Consider the following 17,605-nt stretch of genomic DNA (forward strand, 5'->3'; position numbering starts at 1 on the left):
CCATAACACACATATCCCCACTCAAACAGATGTATGCACATGCCTTTTTTTTTTTTTTTTTTTTTTTTTTTTCCTGGAAACTAATGTGCACTGTAACCACATAGGGTGGTAGGGAGAATCAAGACCTTGCTAGCCCAACCTGTCTACAATTTTATATGAAAAGAAAAAAGTTCCCAAGTCTCCAACCTGTGTTCAAGCTTTTCTCATTTTTTTCAAATAATCTTCTTTTATATGTTGTATTTTTATAATTTATTCACTTTGTATCCCTGTTGTAGCCCCCACCCTTGTCTCCTCCCAACCCCGCCCTTCCTCCTTCCCTCATCTCCTCCCATGCCCCTTACCCAGTCCACTTATAGGGCAGGTCCTCCTCCCCTTCCATCTGACCCTAGCCTATCAGGTCTCATCAAGACTGTCTTTCATAGTCTTCCTCTGTGGCCTGGTAAGACTGTCCCTGACCCTCAGGGGGAGGTGATCAAAGAGCCAGCCACTGAGTTCATGTCAGAGACAGCCCCTGTTCCCCTTACTAGGAAGCCCATTTGGGGACTGAGCTGCCATGGGCTACCTCTGTGCAGGGGTCTTTTTTCATTTTTTTAATAATTATTTTTAATTATGTGCATGTGTGGGGCTACATACGTGTGTTTATGTGCCAAAGGAGGCCAGAGGCTTCAGATCTCCGTCAAACTGGAATTACAGGCACTTGTGAGCCACCTGATATGGGATGGTGGGAACCAAACTCGTCTTCTTCAAGAGCAGTAATGTGTGACCTTGTCCCCACCCTGCAGGGTTTCTCTGTGTAGCCTTGGTTGTCCTGGAACTCAGAGCTCTGCCTGCCTCTGCCTCCCAAGTGCTGGGATTAAAGGCATATGCCACCACCGCCACCTGGCTTATACGATTTTTTTTTTTTTCTTTTTTAACTGCCAAGTTCTCACTCCAAACCTCTTTAATACAAGGTCTCATGTATCCTGGTTAGTCTCAAAGTAGATCTGTAGTCAAGTCTGGATTTGAACTCCTGATTTTGCTTCTATCTCTGGCTTTATAGATGGGCGACACCACCGTTGGCCAGACTTCCACTTTTACACACACACACACACACACACAACCTTCCTTACTAGGTTCTGTCAAGTCACCTTTGACTTACAGAGTTCTTTCAAACTCATCAGAGAACTACTAGTTTCTAATGAGGCATAAACACATCCTGATTGCCACCTAATAGCTGAAGGTACTTCATCTTTGAGTTACAGTGCAAAGAGGCATGTTCTAGGGCTCACCCTGCTGCTCACAGGCTCAATCTCTCCAGGGACCCAATGCCAACAGATGCTCCCTTCCTTTTATCCTTCCCAGTTCCCCTGCTAAGAAGACATTCAAGCTATACTGGTCCTCCAGTCACCAGTAAAAGAGACTAAACAGGAAACCCAGTACTCCAGTATCTAATCTCATTTGCTGTCTCCACACAACTTTCTGTTTCAGACCACATTTGCAGATTCAGGAAAAACCAAGCAGCTTTATCCCCAAATCCCTTGCAGCTGGGGCAGGCTGCAACACTGGGATACTCACTGGCAAGGAGGTAGACGATGTCACACTACTAACTGCAGCAGGCTTCAGGGAGGAGGTCAGTAACTTTGCCACTCCCTGGGTCCCCCCACCAGCATCTCCATTTGGACCTCCAGGTGGAGCCACAAGGGTCAGCTTCTGAGAAACAGGTGTTTTTTTCACAGCAGAACTTGGGGCAGCTCGGCTAGAAGGTGGCCCTGTTGAGGGAGGCTGCACACCAGGGAGCAAGGTCCCAGAAACAGAGCTCTGCACTTGGGCTCCTCCAGGTGATGGGCTGCTAGAAGAAGCCCCATGTTTAGAGATTGAGCCAGCAAAGGGGTTGCTCTTATAAGATGGCCCCACTGAGCTGGCTGGATGCTGCTTTGCTGGATGGCTCAGGGTGGTAGAGGATGAGGCTGTTGTCTTATGGGAGCTGTTGCTGGAGGTTGGTGAACTTCCAGAGGAGGCTGGCATAGTGGCATGAAAGGGCTGGCCTTTGGTTGCTGTCTTTACCAGCTGTAAGAGGGAGCGATGACACTGCGGAGAGTTGGCCTTTGGGCCTTGCAGCTTGTTGACAAAAGAGGATGGGGGAGTGAAGCTTTTCTGCTGTTGAGTGCCTGCATGAAAGACTTTGACTTGGGAGCCAGGCATGGGAGCTGCTGCCTGGGGTCCATGAGACGTCCGTGGCAAACTGTGGTGCTTTGCTTTGGACTGGTGCAATTCAGGCATACCCTTGCTAAGGGGAGCCTGGCAGGATAGCTCTTTATAGCCAGAACTCTCTGGCTTTTTCTCCTGAGAGGACTGCCCCAGTGCTAGAGCCTGTTCAGCCAGAAAATTGAGAGGCGACTGCAGAGCATTAGTGGGTGGTGGTGCAGAAGAGCTGGGCTTTGCAAAGTTCCGTTTCTCTTCTGTACATAAAACACCAGCAACTTTTTCTGTTGGTGCTTTGGAGGGTGCAGGCAGTGTGAATTCAGAATTGTTGGCTGTTCTGCTATTCAATACAGGCAGCTCCTTAGACACAGCTTCCACAGAGGAGGCTGGATTTCTAACCAAGTCTTCATCTAGTGAGTCCTCTAGGTTGACAGGAACTGGGTCAGTGAGGCCACAAGTCACCTGGGGAGGATGTTCTCTGCTGGTTGCTCCAATGCTCAGGCCTCCAACCTGATGTTCTGAAAGCAAAGTAGTGGAACCACCAAGTTGTCCTGATGGGATGGAAACTTTTTTGTCAGGCTTAGATGATTCCTAAAGGAAAATGGAAATGCTCATAGTTAGAAGTATTCAAAGATGCCAATAGTGGCCTGTTGTGAGGATGTCCAGTAAATTCAAGCTTACTGGGTAATTACAAGACAAGTGATAGATGAGAGTAGGTAGCCTGTCTGCCTTGCCATGTAGTACTACCTGGCTATGTGTCTAGCTAGCTGCTTTTGTTGCTAAGTACACACATGCCCACAGAAAAACTTTTTTCTTTTAGTTTCTGAAATAAAAGAAATCAAATCTGAGCAAGATTTGCTCAGATACTTGTGTTGGCTAGTTTTATATAAACTGTCTAATAAAAGCTAGAGTCATTTTAGAAGAAGTAATTTCAATTGAGAAAATGCCATACAAGATTGTCCTGTGGTGCATTTTCTTGACTGATGACTGATGTAGAAAGGCCTAGCTCCACTCCAGGGCTGGTGATCCTGAGAGCTATAAGAAGGCAGGCTAATAAATTGGCCATCTCCTGTAACTAGGAAAGACTCTGGAGGGACTGGGATACCAATCTAGCCACAAAACCTTTGACCTAAAATTTGCCCTGCCTACAAGATGTGCTGGGGTAAAGATGAAGCAGAAATTGAGGGAGTGGTCAACCAATGACTGGTTCAGCTTGAGACTCATGCTCTGAGAGGGAGCACAACCCTGACACTGCTAAAGATATTCTGCTATACTTGCATATAAGAGCCTATCATCATCATCATCATCTCATCATCAGAGAGGCTTCACCAGCAATTGATGGAAACAGATGCAGAGACCCATAGCCAAACATTAGGCAAAGCTTGGGGAATCCTACAGAAGAAGTGGAAGGATAAACCCACAGAGTCAACTAACTTGGGCTCATAGAGGCTCATGGAGACTGAACTGGCAACCAGGAAGCCTGCATGGGACTGACCTAGGTCACATGTTACAGTTGTGTTGCTTGATCTTCATGTGGGACTCCTAACAGGGGAAGCAGGGTCTGTCTCTGACTCTGTGCCTACCTTTGGGAGCCTTTCCTCCTACTGGGCTGCCTTGTCTAGGCTCAATAGAAGAGGATACACCTAGTCTTACTGCAACCTGATATGCAAAGGCTGCTTGATATCCATGGGAGGCCTCCCCTTTTCTGAAGAGAAACAAAGGAGGAATGGATGAGGGTGGGAGAGATGGAAGGAGAGGAGGAGAGGGAAACTGAGGTCGAGATGTAAAATCAATCAATCAGTCAATTAATTATTTTAAAAAAAAGGCTGAATAAGCCATGAGGAATAAGTCAATAAGAAGCACTCCTCTATGGCCCATCAGTTCTTGTCTCCGGCCCTGCTTGAGGTCCCACTTCCCTGGATGATGGACTATAAGCTGTAAGATGAAATAAGCCCTTTCTTCTCCAAGTTTCTTTCAGTCTTTTTTTTTTTCTTTCTTTCTTTCACTTTCTGAGACAAGGTTTCTCTGCATAGCCCTGGCTGTCCTGGAGCTCACTTGGTAGACCAGGCCGTCCTGGAAATCAAAGAGATACATCTGCCTTTGCCTCTAAGTGCTGAGATTAAAGGCATACGCCACCACCACCTGGCTTGGTCATAGTTTTTTATCACAGCAATAGAAAGCTAAGACAGAGCCTGTTGGCATTTATACTATCTTGAATGCTTCTGGCTGAAATTAGACTAATGAAAATTACTTTGAATTAACGTCCTTTTCTATGTTTTTTCTCAATACCTGTCTCCCCAGCCATTCTAATGGGAAAAGGAATAATAGGATCTATCCCATTGTTCCTGCATTCCTAGTGCTTAACACTGTATGTTTTCACCATTACTAAGAACCTTCTAGATACTCAGCAATAAACAATTTAAACATCTGTTTTCACAATCTCTTTAAGCAGAGATAAGGGAAACCCAAGCCTCAATTGGTAAAAGTTTGGCAAGTAGCAACTGAGAGGTTTCTGTGATGTCTGAGATGGTTTTCATATTTCTATGCTCCATCCACTGTCCTGCCCTGTGGTCCTTCCAGGTAGCTAACAGACCCACCCCTCTTCCCTGCTACTGATACAAACTTAACTGTTCCATAGCAGGAGTATACTTCCTCCCTAAGATGCCCACCACACAACTGAATTTCACATTTACAGTGGCCCTACACTGCACTCCTCTGGGGCTGCTTTGGACTCTATTCAGTCCCACAGCCATAAGTGGGCTGGCTGAGTACTGTTGTGAAAACCTTAGGCTAGAGAGGGTTATGTGGCCAAGCTGATCTGTATGCCTTGTTCAAGAGTGCCATCTCAATAATTATTTTCAGTGATGCTTACCAGGCTGACATGGTCACTCAAGAGATTTTCTGAGCACAGCACATGGCCTAAGCAGGCTGACTCACCTTCACCTTGATTTTTGAGGGAGCTATTACTTTCTTCTTGGCCCTGTTCAAAGAAATGAACACAGAAATAATTCAGAAGAAATCCACAAAAGGAGATTAAAATAACAGTGCCCCAAGAAATAATTCTGAAGTACTTACAGAAGTGAGGTTAGGTGCCCATGGCCTCGTCGGCTCTCCTTAAATAGAGTCCTGAGAAAACAAAACAAAACAAAAAAAACCCAAAAAAACAGTGCTAGGATATCATGTCTGCCTCAGCATGTCACAAGTCTATTTTTAGTACTTTCTTGAAGGCCTTGGTACTCAGTGGTATTTAATCCAGCAAAGGGGCCCAATATGGGCCTCACCAACTTAACTAAAGCCTGAAGTGTAGGCTTTACCAAAAAGTCAATGGCTCTGCTGCAACCTCTCATAGCTACAAGTTCCCTAAGGCAGTGGTACCTTTCTTACTGGTATTCTACATCCACCCAACGAGAAAATGTGAAGCAGCACACGTAGCATATCTTTTTTTCCCATAGAAACACAACAAAAGTTACCTTCATATAACCTAACCTATAAGGAAAGAATAATAATTCCCAAGGTTCTTTCATCTGTCCAAAGCACTGATGAATCAATCAATCCAACACCCAACACTGTCTTTATCTAACTACCTGTGCCCTAACATAAAGCACACGTGCTCCATTCTTGGGTGACAACACATGTGAAGTAGCTTCTGGGACAACACTAGGCTCCAGCATGGATTCAGCATTGTTCCTTGCAAATGAAACTTTTTGGAACCATGAGGAAGTCCCTAAGATGACTTCCATTTCTCAGCTTCATGTACAGCCTTTGCATCAAAACAACAAAGTCCATACAGTGAAGAAAAGAGAACACAGATAATTCTCCAACCAAAGTGGGACAAGGACTTAACTCCACAATTAAGATCACCTTTCTAGATTAAGAAGACTTTTTTTTTTAAATTTATTTATTTATTATGCATACAATGTTCTGTCTGCATATACACTTGCATGCCAGAAGAGGGCACCAGATCTCATTATAGATTGCTGTGAGCCACCATGTGGGGCTGGGAATTGAACTCAGCACCTCTGAAGAACAGCCATTGTTCTGCCCCAACAACACTCCTTTATAGATCCCAGTGATATCAGAATTGAATCACTGAGACAGCAACTTCTGAAGGCAAAGATCACTCTCAGCCCAGACCACCCTGCCTCAGCACAAGGGTCTCACCTGGCCTGCATCCAGCCTTTGGGCCAGAGAGGCTTGACCTCAGCATCCAGAAAAGCTTTCACACAGTCTTCCCAGGCCTGGGCCTTGCTGTTCCTCTCAAGATCACGGCTCTCCAGCTTGATCTTCACCACCTGACACAGTAGCTCCCTGAGGAGCAGAAAGAGATCAGAAACTTCCCATCACCCCAAATGCTGTTTCACAGTTGCACTATGTACTTTCAGCAACCCATGAAAGTAATTAATCCTAACCTTCATTAGTAATATGGGGACAGGCTCAGACACTGGTCTCACAAACCCTCCAATGATGCAAGGTCCCAGTTTGTGCACACCTGATTTCATCATTCCACTGGAATTTCTTCCGGGGTCCCATTATTCTCCGGCCCCCCTTTTCTTCATCTTCTTCTTCATCAGAACAAATCCGTTCTCTCTGTTCCTTGTCTTTCTCCTCCTCCAGCATCCTACAAAGGGAATAGAAGGAACCCTGAGATCTTCCTGCCCACCAGCGTCCCTCCCTCTCTTCTACAACATTTTCCTTGATTTAAGATCAGAGTGTGTGGAAAAGTAAGTAAATACTGACAAGTGTAAAAAGAAGAGACAAGGACCTGGGGAGATAGCTCATTGGTTAAGGGCATATACTGTTCTTGCAGAAGATTCAAATTTAGTTCTCAGCACCCCTGCTCACAACCACCTGTAACTACTGATCCAGAGCATCTGATTCTCTCTTCTGGATTCTGCAGGTACATTCACATTCCCACAGACAGACTAACAAATATACAAGTAATTTTAAGAGGTGGTAGAGGGAGATACAGGGAGATAATGACACCCAACTGAGATGGGACATACTTACTTAGCAACCTTTGCTTGTGTGTGTGCTTGGCATTCATCCTGGTACTTGGCCACCTGCTCAGGCATGGCCCTACCAATGGCATCCTTGAGCTTCTGCAGTGGTTCTTTTAGGCGCCCACCCTGCAAGGAAAGGACATAGTACAGGTTTGGCTCATGCACTACCCTCACACTGAAGACCCATATGGGCTATCAAAAGGAGACAGTGCAGCAAATAGGATCCTTATGCAGACTCTGCCACCCACCTGTTCATAAAGGTGAAGTTTCCGAGCACGCTTGACTAGAGCATCCTTGCTGCAGGGCAGGAATGAAGCCAGATAAGCAAACACCCCAGAACGGATCTGGCTGGTCAGCTCCCGGGTTTGCACCTCTATGCTGAAGAACACAACACAGTCATCAATGGCCTGCAGCTCACTGCAAGTTTTCCTCTTCCTTAGGTTGCAGACTAGAGAAGAAAGTTAGGCACAAAAGTAGGCTGAATCTTATCGTGATGGTCACACAATGTAACCACGTGGCCACAGCAACAAAATCTCTGGCAGCAACAAACCAGAAAAACTCTTAAGCTTGATGAATTTGGCTAGGAAAAGAGAGTCAAGGCTCTAGGGTCAAGGTTAAGACCAAGTCAAAGGTAGTCAAGAGAACAAAACCAAAGACAAGAAGATATAAGCACTAAATTTCATAAAAAAAGAAAATATAAACTCTTTAAAAGTGAAAGTAATGAACAGCTTGGGGATTGACAGGAAATATTTTCAAAAATATTTTGAAGATTTTGTTTCTTTTATGCAGTGTTTTGCCTGTATGTATATGTGTGTCCCATGACCATACATGAAGAGTGCACTGGATCCCATGGAAGAGAGCACTGGATCCCTGGAGCTGGAGTTAAGCCAGTTGTTAACATGTGGATACTAGGAACCAAACCCTGGTCCTCTGCAAGAGCAAAGGCAAGTTCTCTTAGCCACTAAAGCATATTTCTACCACGTTTTGATTTTTCAGTTACTAATTCTACCCATGATCATGAGATCAAGAAAATCCTCACCTCTCTAGTTTCTCCAGCCAAAGAAATAGAAAAAGCCTGAACTTTCTGTATGTGGCATAGTCAAGTAGGCACTCTGTTGACACAAGACCCTCAGGTGTTCTTTGAGGCCTTGTGCTTCCTAAGCCAAAAGGTCGATCCACATCCTATTCAATGGAGGCTATTTGTGGGAAAATTCAACTCTGACAACTGTTCTTACATAGGCAAAATCCTCTGTTGTTGAGTAACAGGTTTCTCCTGCTACCTATACAACCAGGAGAAAGGCTGCAAAGCTGTGGCCTGACAGAGAGATTTGGTTTAGCTTTGTATGCTTGCTGTTATCTTTTTAAATCTAGTTCACACAACAAAGTATCTCAGATATCTTGGGTTCAGGGCAAAGAATGATGGGAGCATACTGGGAGTACCAAAAAAGTATACTGGGGGCACAAGTGAAAACAAGGAAGGACTCCAAGAGGCACCCCAATGCAGAACAGTCCTGCGGTTACCAGGTCTCTCATTGTCACTCATTCTTCTGGATTCTCTCTTTTCATCTCATACTTGCCAAGAAATCTTCTTCCCACAGGCCATGACAACACATGTATTACAGTACTTTAATAATTCCTGTGGCTGAAGATTAGTAAGGTCTATCATTTGCAGAGACACTGATGCAGTGCCCCCATTTCATTCTCTATAGGAGACAGGGACAAACAAAGATGATACTCACTCTAGCAGGATGCCATTAATATCTTGAGTGAAGAACTTCTGCTTGCTCTCCCCCTCCGCAGATCTGGCAGCCTGAGGCAAGAGAAAGTAGCAGGCATTAGTGCCCTTTTCACGTACATCCTCACACTCACCAGCCCTACAGTCACTGCTCCCATAGAGCACTTGCCAACAAAACACTGCCGCTTTCCTGACTATACCTCAGCCCCAGATTAAGGTCATCCCAAAATGGTTGCAGTATCTGTGGGTTGAGTTTCTTAGGAGCCATGGTTTATTCTTCAAGAATAAATTCTTATCATTCTGGGTAATCAAAACTTGGAGCCTCATGTTTGTGTGGCAAGCACTTCACTATCTTCCTAGATAAGTTATTATTTCATTTAAACCTATACTACTAGTTCTAAATTCCAGTCTAGGCATAAAGTTATTTTGTTACTCAAATGCTGATTTCTGCACCTCTCCATATCTAGTTGCAATCCTTGTTCTGAGAAGCTTCTGTCTCAATGTTGTGTAAACACTGCTCTCCAATTGTCCCCTAATGCCAATAAAGCAGCTTACAGCCAACTGAGCAGGGGAGAGAACAGGGCTAGACTTCCTGCCAGCCAGGGGAAGAGGAGTTAGAGGAGGAAGTAGGGAGTCCGGCCATGAGAGAGGTGCAGGAGACATCAGGAGTGAGAGCTGAAACAAGGAAAGCTACAAAGTGTTAAGTATCTCTGAGATGTACACTGGGAGGAAGCCAAATTAGCTTAGAGGGTTAAAAATACAGTAATAACTGCTCAGTTCTTATGCTGTGAAGCTTGTTTAAATAATAGAACAGTGTTTCAATTATTTGTGTGATAGCTGGTTTAAGAGAGAAACTGAGAAACACAGTTATATAAAAATAACCATAACAATCCAGAAGTATCCTTAGTTAATTCAACCTAATTCCTTAAATAATAGATATTCAAATGTCACATTGTTCATCAGACCTATCAACAGTCTAAGTTTGCAAATAATATTCCTTTTCTGAGACAGGGTTTTATTAAGCCGAGGATGAACATGAACTCTGTATTTATATGCACTTTGTATGTGGTAATTATTTGTGTGGTATGTGTGCATATCAATTGGCCTTCTCAATGACTACTCTGCTTTATTCCAATTGTCCTTTTCAATCACTCTCTGCTTTATTCCTCTGAAAGTAAGATCTCTCTGAACCTGGAATTCAATATTTGGGCTAGGCTTTTTAGCCAGCAAGTCCAATGATCCTTCTGTTCCAATCCACCCTGAAAGTATTAAGGTTATGGGCATATACGAAACCACACTTAGTTTGTTGTGTAAGTGCTAGGATCCAAAACTTAAGTCTTCATGGTTGTGCAACTAGCACTCTTAGCCACTGAGCCATCCCTCTGACACCTATCCTTGAACTCTTGATTCTCCAGGCTCTATTCCCTGAGAGCTGTAATTACCGGGTCATGCACTACCACATTAGGCTACACATTTTATTTTCTCCAGTACTTCAAAAGCCTTCTCCCTGTATAACCTTTCTTTCAGCTGGGTGTGGTGGCCCAGCCTGTAATCCCAGTACTCAGGGAGACAGAGGCAGGGAGATCTCTGTGAATTCAAGGCCAGCCTGGTCTACAAAGCAAGTCTAGGACGGCCAAGTGTAAACAGGGAAACCCTGTCTCAGAAAAAAAAAGTTTCTTTCTGAATCCTTTTAAACTGCATCTTGGAGGATCTGGTTTTAGAGTGAATAGGTGTTACTTTGTTATTGTTGTTTTTAAAGATTTATTTATTTAATATATAAAGTGTTCTGTCTTCATGAACACCAGAAAAGGGAATCAGATCCCATTCAGATGGTTGTGAGCCACCATGTGGTTGCTGGGAATTGAACTCGGAGCCTCTGGAAGAGCAGCCAGTGCTTCTAACCGTTGAGCTATTTCTTCACCCCCATTTTTGTTGTTTTTTGTTTGGTTGATTGGTTGGTTTTGTTGTTTGTTTGAGATAGGGTTTCTCTGTATAGCCCTGACTGTCCTGAAACTCACATTGTAGACCAAGCTGGCCTCAGACTCAAGGGATCCGCCTGCAACTGCTGGGATTAAAGGTGCACAGCAGTACCACCATTACCTGGCAGGTGCTACATTTTTAAATAAATCCAGGCCTGGACAGATGGCTCAGAGGTTAAGAACATTTGGCTGTTCTACCAAAGGTCCTGAGTTCAACTCCCAGCAACCATATGGTGGCTCATAACTATTTATAAAGAAATCTGGTGCCTTCTTCTGGTGTACAGGCCCAAATGCAGGCAGAATACTGTAGAAATAATAAGTTAATAAATAAATAAATCCAAATTAAAAACCAACTGTAGTCAGGTTTGTTGGCACACGCCCATAATCCTAGTTACTCTGAAGGCTGAAGCAGGACTCCAAATATGAGGTAAAGCTGAGTAATTCAGTGAAACTACCATGATTTGCAGAAACCCTTGATATGGCTCTTAAGCTGGCTGAATGCAGTTACAAGTATGAGCTCAGGCAAGATCAGAAGAGTCACTTAGCCAGCCTAGTCAGAAATAATATGTAGCTAAGGCCAAGTTTTAACATTCCTTTATAAATTGAAGCAATGAAATAAGACATAGAGCTCATCTAAAGATAAGATTTAAAATCTGTCTACTCTAATTTTCAAAAAGAAGAGAGGAAAATAAAATTAGGGAAGTAAAAAATAAAGGAAGAAATACTTAAACTACTACCAGCAAGGATGCGCATCAAATTTAAATTTTGGGTTGAGACATGGTCTTATGCAGCCCATGTCTAATTTTAAACTTGAATAACACATTCTCCTGCCATCACCTCCCAACTACTGGGATTATAAGAAATACTACTATGCCCAGCAATCAAATTTAATTTTTGTTTTTGTTTTGTTTTTCAAGAACTTGCTCTGTAGACCAGACTGGCTTCAAACTCACATAAATCTGCTTGCCTCTGCTTTCCAAGTGCTGGGATTAAAGGGCATGAGCCACCACCATGCAGCCAAATTTAATCTTTAAAATCCTGTGTTCATTTCAAGATTCAGCACAGAATTTTATTAAGGATACAAATATCCACATGTGGCTTTTGGAATTATGTATAATGTTCTTTCTCTAAATACACTCTTTTCTGGAAAGACTACCTTTCCTGGCAAATTACCAAAAAGGTCCAGGCATCCAAACACCCATGCACATGTATGAAAGGCTCCAGGTGTAGCAAAATCTGTAATGTCCAGGAGTCATTATTCAGGAGAGATAACATGACATATGCATATCTAATCAGAGAGGCTTTCTTGTACCACAGTCCAACACTGTTCCAGGCTGTAGCACTTCATTCTCTCTAAATCTTTTCCCAAAAAAAGTGGAATAATGTGTTACTACTCTGATCACAATCTACTGGGGGAGTATGAGCATACCCAAGAATTTTTACTTTTCTGCAAAATAAACAATGGTCTACTATTACTTCGTCCCACTTAAGTTAGTTAACAAGTCTTTTGAGAGACTACAAAACAATGTGCTTACAAATCAAAACATTGAAAAGAACAAGAAGTAATTAAACATGAACTCTGAGCAACAAGACAGTATGCTCAGACATGCCAAGTGCAGATTCAATTTCTCTCCCTTCAATGTCATATTAAGATAATTGAATCCCTGACATGGCACAATCCATTAAAGCATTACACTCAAATAGAACAGTCACACCTGGGCTAACAAGGAGCAATACAGGTGTGAATAAGGTGTTTTGTTTGTTTAGTGTGTTTGATTCTGAAAATGTTGTAAGAATCACTAGTTAAAACATACAGCCGCCGAGCACAAATGTTCCTGGTACAGTCCAAATAGCAATGGTAGCAAGGCTAATAATCCAGTTAGATTACAGCTAGTAATCATTGAATTGACAGATCTTAGCACTTAGGGATCGATTCCAAACACTGAAGGAAAACAGCAGCATGGCTATTCCATGCTAAAGATTGCTTGCTGTTGTTTGGGACAAGAAAAAGCACTCAATTAAGCTTCCACTCTTACCATGCAGCTATACCTGAATGCTAATGATGATACTCAACAGAAGTGAGCAAGTAAAACCCAGTAACAGCTAAGCATGTGCTCTGCATTTTATGCAAGTGTTTACAAACAGTGAATTTTCAAAATCTTTAGAAGAATTCAAAGAAGATGACACTATTTCAGCTGCCTGCTGCCAACATCATGGCTGGTCAATCAGAAAAGCAAAGGTGAGTTTTAAGAAATAAATAAGCAAAAAACAGAACAAGAGAAAATTTCCCCGAAGTAAAATTTCCAGAAGTGGATGAATCAAAAAAGGCAAAATAAAATAAATGAAGCCTGGTGGGCAAAGCTTTACCCTGTTCCCTTCTCAAGATGAAATGAGAACTTGGGAAAATCTTACACTTACACTTTCACTAAGTATTTCTTTGACATCAAGCTTCACAAGGTGCAGAGATAATGCCAATCTAACCAAATGGCTTCCAGGAAAGCCCAGCCATATTATGTCACCATACCTGAGCCAGCTCCTTAACACGCTTCTCCAGGGGTGTTGGCAGGCCTTCGGGGAAGGAAGAGGGCTGCCTGAATTCCTGATCCAATCCCACCCCAAGGGAATCGCTTCCATCATCCATATCTCGGAAAGGGCTTCCTTCTGGAGACTCACTGAGCAGCTGCTCCAAGTCCAAATCCGTCAGGGAGTCCATGGCAGTGGCAGCTTGGAGTAAGTCATTGTCAGAAGTGGAGCCAAAGAGTGAAAGCAAGGGGTCAGAAGTGCCCTCCAGTTCCCTCAAGCCCTGAGCTTCTATTGAAGACACAGGTACAGGCTTATGCTCCTCCTCCCTCTTTTTCTGAGCCTCTTTTTCTTTCTGAAATTTCTTTAGCATCTCTCTAACACTTAGAGACCCAGAATACTTCTTCTTCTTTTTCTCCTTACTGGCATTGAGGGCTGTGAAGCTGCAAGGAAAAGAGAAACTTGTTACCCAGGTTGTAGGACTCTCCATGAGAAACTCAGCAGGCTTCTCCCTGCTCCCAGGGAAGGGTCTCCATGAAAGCCTTTGTTCTTTCTGTCAGTCCACTCTGTTATCATGCCTCCATCCTCTTGACAGAGAGAACTTGTTCTTACTGGATCACAATCACAACTTGAGCATGAACACAGATAAGTAACACAGTATCATACAACGCTAAATATCCAATGGGTTTTTATGAACCATTGCTAGGCTAAAATAAAAATTTGCAAAAATTGGGAGAGTCAAGAAAAGTATTTCAAAGAAGAAAGCACAAGAGGCAGCAAACAGCAGCAACTTGTTTGGGCTGACCGAGTAGGGAGGAATCACGACCATAGAAGACAAAAGAAAATAACAGAGACAGAAGAACTGGGGCAGAGAGGAGTGCCAAAAGAACAAGGAGCATCAGCAATCACATGGTGACAGAAATAGCTGCCAACACTGACAAGGGAGCATAGGTACAGGCTACCTAACACAGAGAGGTGAGAGTGGCTGACTTGCCCAGAACATCCCTGTCAGAGGAGAGGGGAAAGGAAGGTCAGACCCTACAGCCTCTTTTGAAGCAGAGGAGGGGGCAGGAAAGTCAACTCCCAGGAATCATGCCCTCGGGTGCCCTTATGGGCCAGACTTTTTCCTAGCGAAAGCTGCTGCCTCTCACCCAGCTTTGGAAAACTTGGACTTTTTCGATTTTTTCTCCTTGTCGTAAGTGTCATCTTTTTTCTTCTTCTTTATCTTTTCACCACCTTCCTTCAACTTCCGCTTCTGAGAATTAAAGACAAGGCACAGTCACCCAACTCCCTCAGTCAAAGAGCAAGTACACTGGGCAGCAGTGGCCTTGCTCTGCGAGGGGTGCATCTTCAGACCCATCCCACTTCTTTCATGAAAAAAAAAAAAACCCTCTCTCAAAACAGTCCCTAGGTCAGAAACCCACAGCATCCCAACAACAGTGTTTTCTACAAACATCCAAGTAGAGACATGGTGGCTGCTCAGAAGATATATTTGGAATGGACGATAAGTGGGCCCTCTCATTTTAAATACCAGGCAGTGGTAGCCAAGCCCGAAAATACACTCAAATCTAAGGCTGGTCAGTTTTTAGTGGGTGACAACCCTAGAACTACAGTCTTCTCCAAGTCCACGGTAGAGAAGCCAACAAGAGTGTGCCCATATCCCCATGACTCTCCCTACCCTGAGACTTATCTGGAAACATGACCCTGCTGGAGTATCTTGAGACATGGATGAAATGACTGAGACCTGACCAGTATCCACCCCCATGTTCACATTATATATCTGTCCACTAGTCTACTGGGTCATCCTGAGACTGCATATTCTAGAGTAACCTACTGATCTCAAAGAGTCACATCAAAACTTATTTCTGAAATCCAAAAGGAAGAATATTCTAACCTTTGGAGATTTTTTCTTCTTTTCTTTAATGAAGTCATCCTCAGATTCTGAAGCTTGTCTAAACTGCAAGGTTCCCGAGTTAATGTAAAATCCTCCATACTTTGTGGTCAAAGAAGCAGGAACAAGTTCATCATACTAAAGGGGAAACATACAATCAGCTCCCACTTCTGGTTCTATAGTCCAAAATACAAAGCACATCTTAAGGGATGCAACTAGAATTTTCTATTACTCTTCAGACACTATTACTCTAAGACATCCTCTCATCAATCACTAGTGTGCAAAGTTTCTAGATGGTTTGGAAAGAAGAGGTCATGGTTTTCAAATGAAAAAAAAAGACCCAAGTCCTGGGTTCAAGGAGGTCCCTTCCTATTACATTCAGTGCTGCTTGTGCTAAGAGGACACAACTGAGATGCCACACCTCTACTTCCCCACTGTCAGTATCATACAATAGAATATTAACTACTCACCGCCTCAGAGTTATCAATGAAAGAATCCGATTCATCATAGCCATACCCCATATCAATCAAATCCTGTATTCGGTCTTTCCTACGTTTCTTTCCACCCTGAAATTTAAAAGCAAGGTATCACATGCTTTTTGATAAGTACAATGAATTAAATGTTGCCTTGAGTCTCAACAGCTAGTGATTAAAGGTTGTAAAGCACCAAAAACATATACTACTCCCACCCCTTGCCTTTCACTCACACACTCTCTCTCTCTCACACACACACACACACACACACACACACACACACACACACACACCCCTTCCCCTAAAGACCTCTGGAAATTGGGCAGTTTATATGTTCATAAATGGCCTAAGACAGAAGAATGAAATAAATGGATTCTTCTGCTCCGTAACAAAACACATCCTTTAAGGCCTTATTTATGTGCCTATTTAAGTCACATATTGCTCCTGCCACATAAAGAGTTCTGTACCTTAATGCATTTGTTTAATAGCATTTGTATTGTTTCCTCTGAGTACTACATCTATTTCCAGATCACTTCTGACTATCCACTAAGTGAACATGCAAGTGTCTATAGAGACTGCTCTTACTAATGAGGTTGTCGTATTGCCCAACACAGAAATCTTACATATTTTTCTTCAAATTTCCGTGCAAGGGCCTCCACCTTATGCCTTTCTTTTTCTTCATCATTGAAAGGATCCAAGACATCTTTTTTCTAGAAAGAGATCATTCCACAAAAAAATGAAATATACAAAAAGCCACAGTCCTAGTTAAAGAACTTTCAATGACTACCCAACACTTAAAAATTATGTAATAAAAACTATTATTCAGATATAGCAAGAGAGAATATATGCTACCATCACACTATGTTTTATTGTTTAAAAAAACAGAATTTCAGCAAGTTTATTAGTACATTGTAGTCTTAGCTACTAGAAAGGCTGAGGCACAAGAATCTCAATTTCAAAGCCAGCCCTGACTACAAAGTCATTGGCTACACTGTCAAGGCTAGCCTAGAAAACGCATTGAGACCTTGTCTTAAACAAAAGGAAAAAAGGGCTGAATAAGATCTTAGGCTCTGCCCCAGAACCATACATTAAAGAGAAGAGAGAAAGTTGGGAAATGTAATTCAAGAAAACATGATCAAATATCTACAATGGCCTACACTGGGGCTTCAAACAGTGCAAAGGGCCTTTGCTAGAGATACTCAATGTCTACAGAACTGTGTTTAATACAGTTGATTCTTTTTGTAACACTTGTTTTAGGCACTTTAAAACATTTTAAGGGTCATAGGCTTCAAGAAACGTCTAAAACAGTCAAGGTTCAAAAAGGTTAAAATGAGTTTAAGAACACCAATTTCTCTTTAAAGGACTTGGATTCAATTTCCAGCATCCACATGGCAGCTCATAGCCATGTCCAACTCCAGTCTCAGGAAATGTAAGACCCTCTTCTGGTCTCTAAGAGCACTGCATGAATGTGGTACATAGACACATATGCAGACAAAACATCCATACACATTAAATAAATAAATAATAAACAGGATTTTTTAAAGGTTAAAAAACATGTTCTCTTTGGCAGCATATACATTAAAATTGGAAGAATACAGAAAAGACTAGTATGGCCCCTGTTGCAAAGATAATATACAAATCCATAAAGTGTTCCATATTTAAAGAAAAAAAAAAAGTTAAAAACCCACTAAATGTAGTACATCTTATTGACAGCCATTCTAGCTTTAGAAAAATGGTATAAGGAGTTGAGAACTTAGCCCACTGGTACAGTGTTTGCCTAGAAAGCACAGACATTGAGGAAAAATAAAGAGGAACCAAAAACAAAA

General features: G+C 42.6%; 1 protein-coding gene and 1 non-coding gene across 3 annotated transcripts in view; one reads left to right on the plus strand and one right to left on the minus strand.

The window, feature by feature from the left end:
- Ubn1 (ubinuclein 1) overlaps positions 1–17,605 on the minus strand; it is a 33,596-nt gene that overhangs the window by 6,728 nt on the left and 9,263 nt on the right. For both annotated transcript variants that reach the window (XM_055604546.1, XM_055604545.1), the window contains exons 3-15: positions 16,403–16,489; positions 15,777–15,872; positions 15,310–15,444; positions 14,567–14,670; positions 13,420–13,858; positions 8,921–8,991; positions 7,430–7,559; positions 7,189–7,307; positions 6,671–6,799; positions 6,343–6,489; positions 5,257–5,307; positions 5,119–5,161; positions 1,555–2,772 (exon numbers count right to left, since the gene is read on the minus strand). In XM_055604546.1, coding sequence (XP_055460521.1) covers positions 1,555–2,772; positions 5,119–5,161; positions 5,257–5,307; positions 6,343–6,489; positions 6,671–6,799; positions 7,189–7,307; positions 7,430–7,559; positions 8,921–8,991; positions 13,420–13,858; positions 14,567–14,670; positions 15,310–15,444; positions 15,777–15,872; positions 16,403–16,489 — 2,769 coding nt within the window. The remainder of the gene's footprint in view (positions 1–1,554; positions 2,773–5,118; positions 5,162–5,256; positions 5,308–6,342; positions 6,490–6,670; positions 6,800–7,188; positions 7,308–7,429; positions 7,560–8,920; positions 8,992–13,419; positions 13,859–14,566; positions 14,671–15,309; positions 15,445–15,776; positions 15,873–16,402; positions 16,490–17,605) is intronic.
- On the plus strand, positions 17,334–17,441 carry LOC129674726 (U6 spliceosomal RNA). The gene has a single exon (XR_008719831.1). It is a non-coding gene; the product is annotated as a U6 spliceosomal RNA (small nuclear RNA).

Source organism: Psammomys obesus, unplaced genomic scaffold, assembly GCF_907164565.1.
Source record: "Psammomys obesus unplaced genomic scaffold, mPsaObe1.curated_primary_1811, whole genome shotgun sequence".
NCBI classification, from domain to species: Eukaryota; Metazoa; Chordata; class Mammalia; order Rodentia; family Muridae; genus Psammomys; species Psammomys obesus.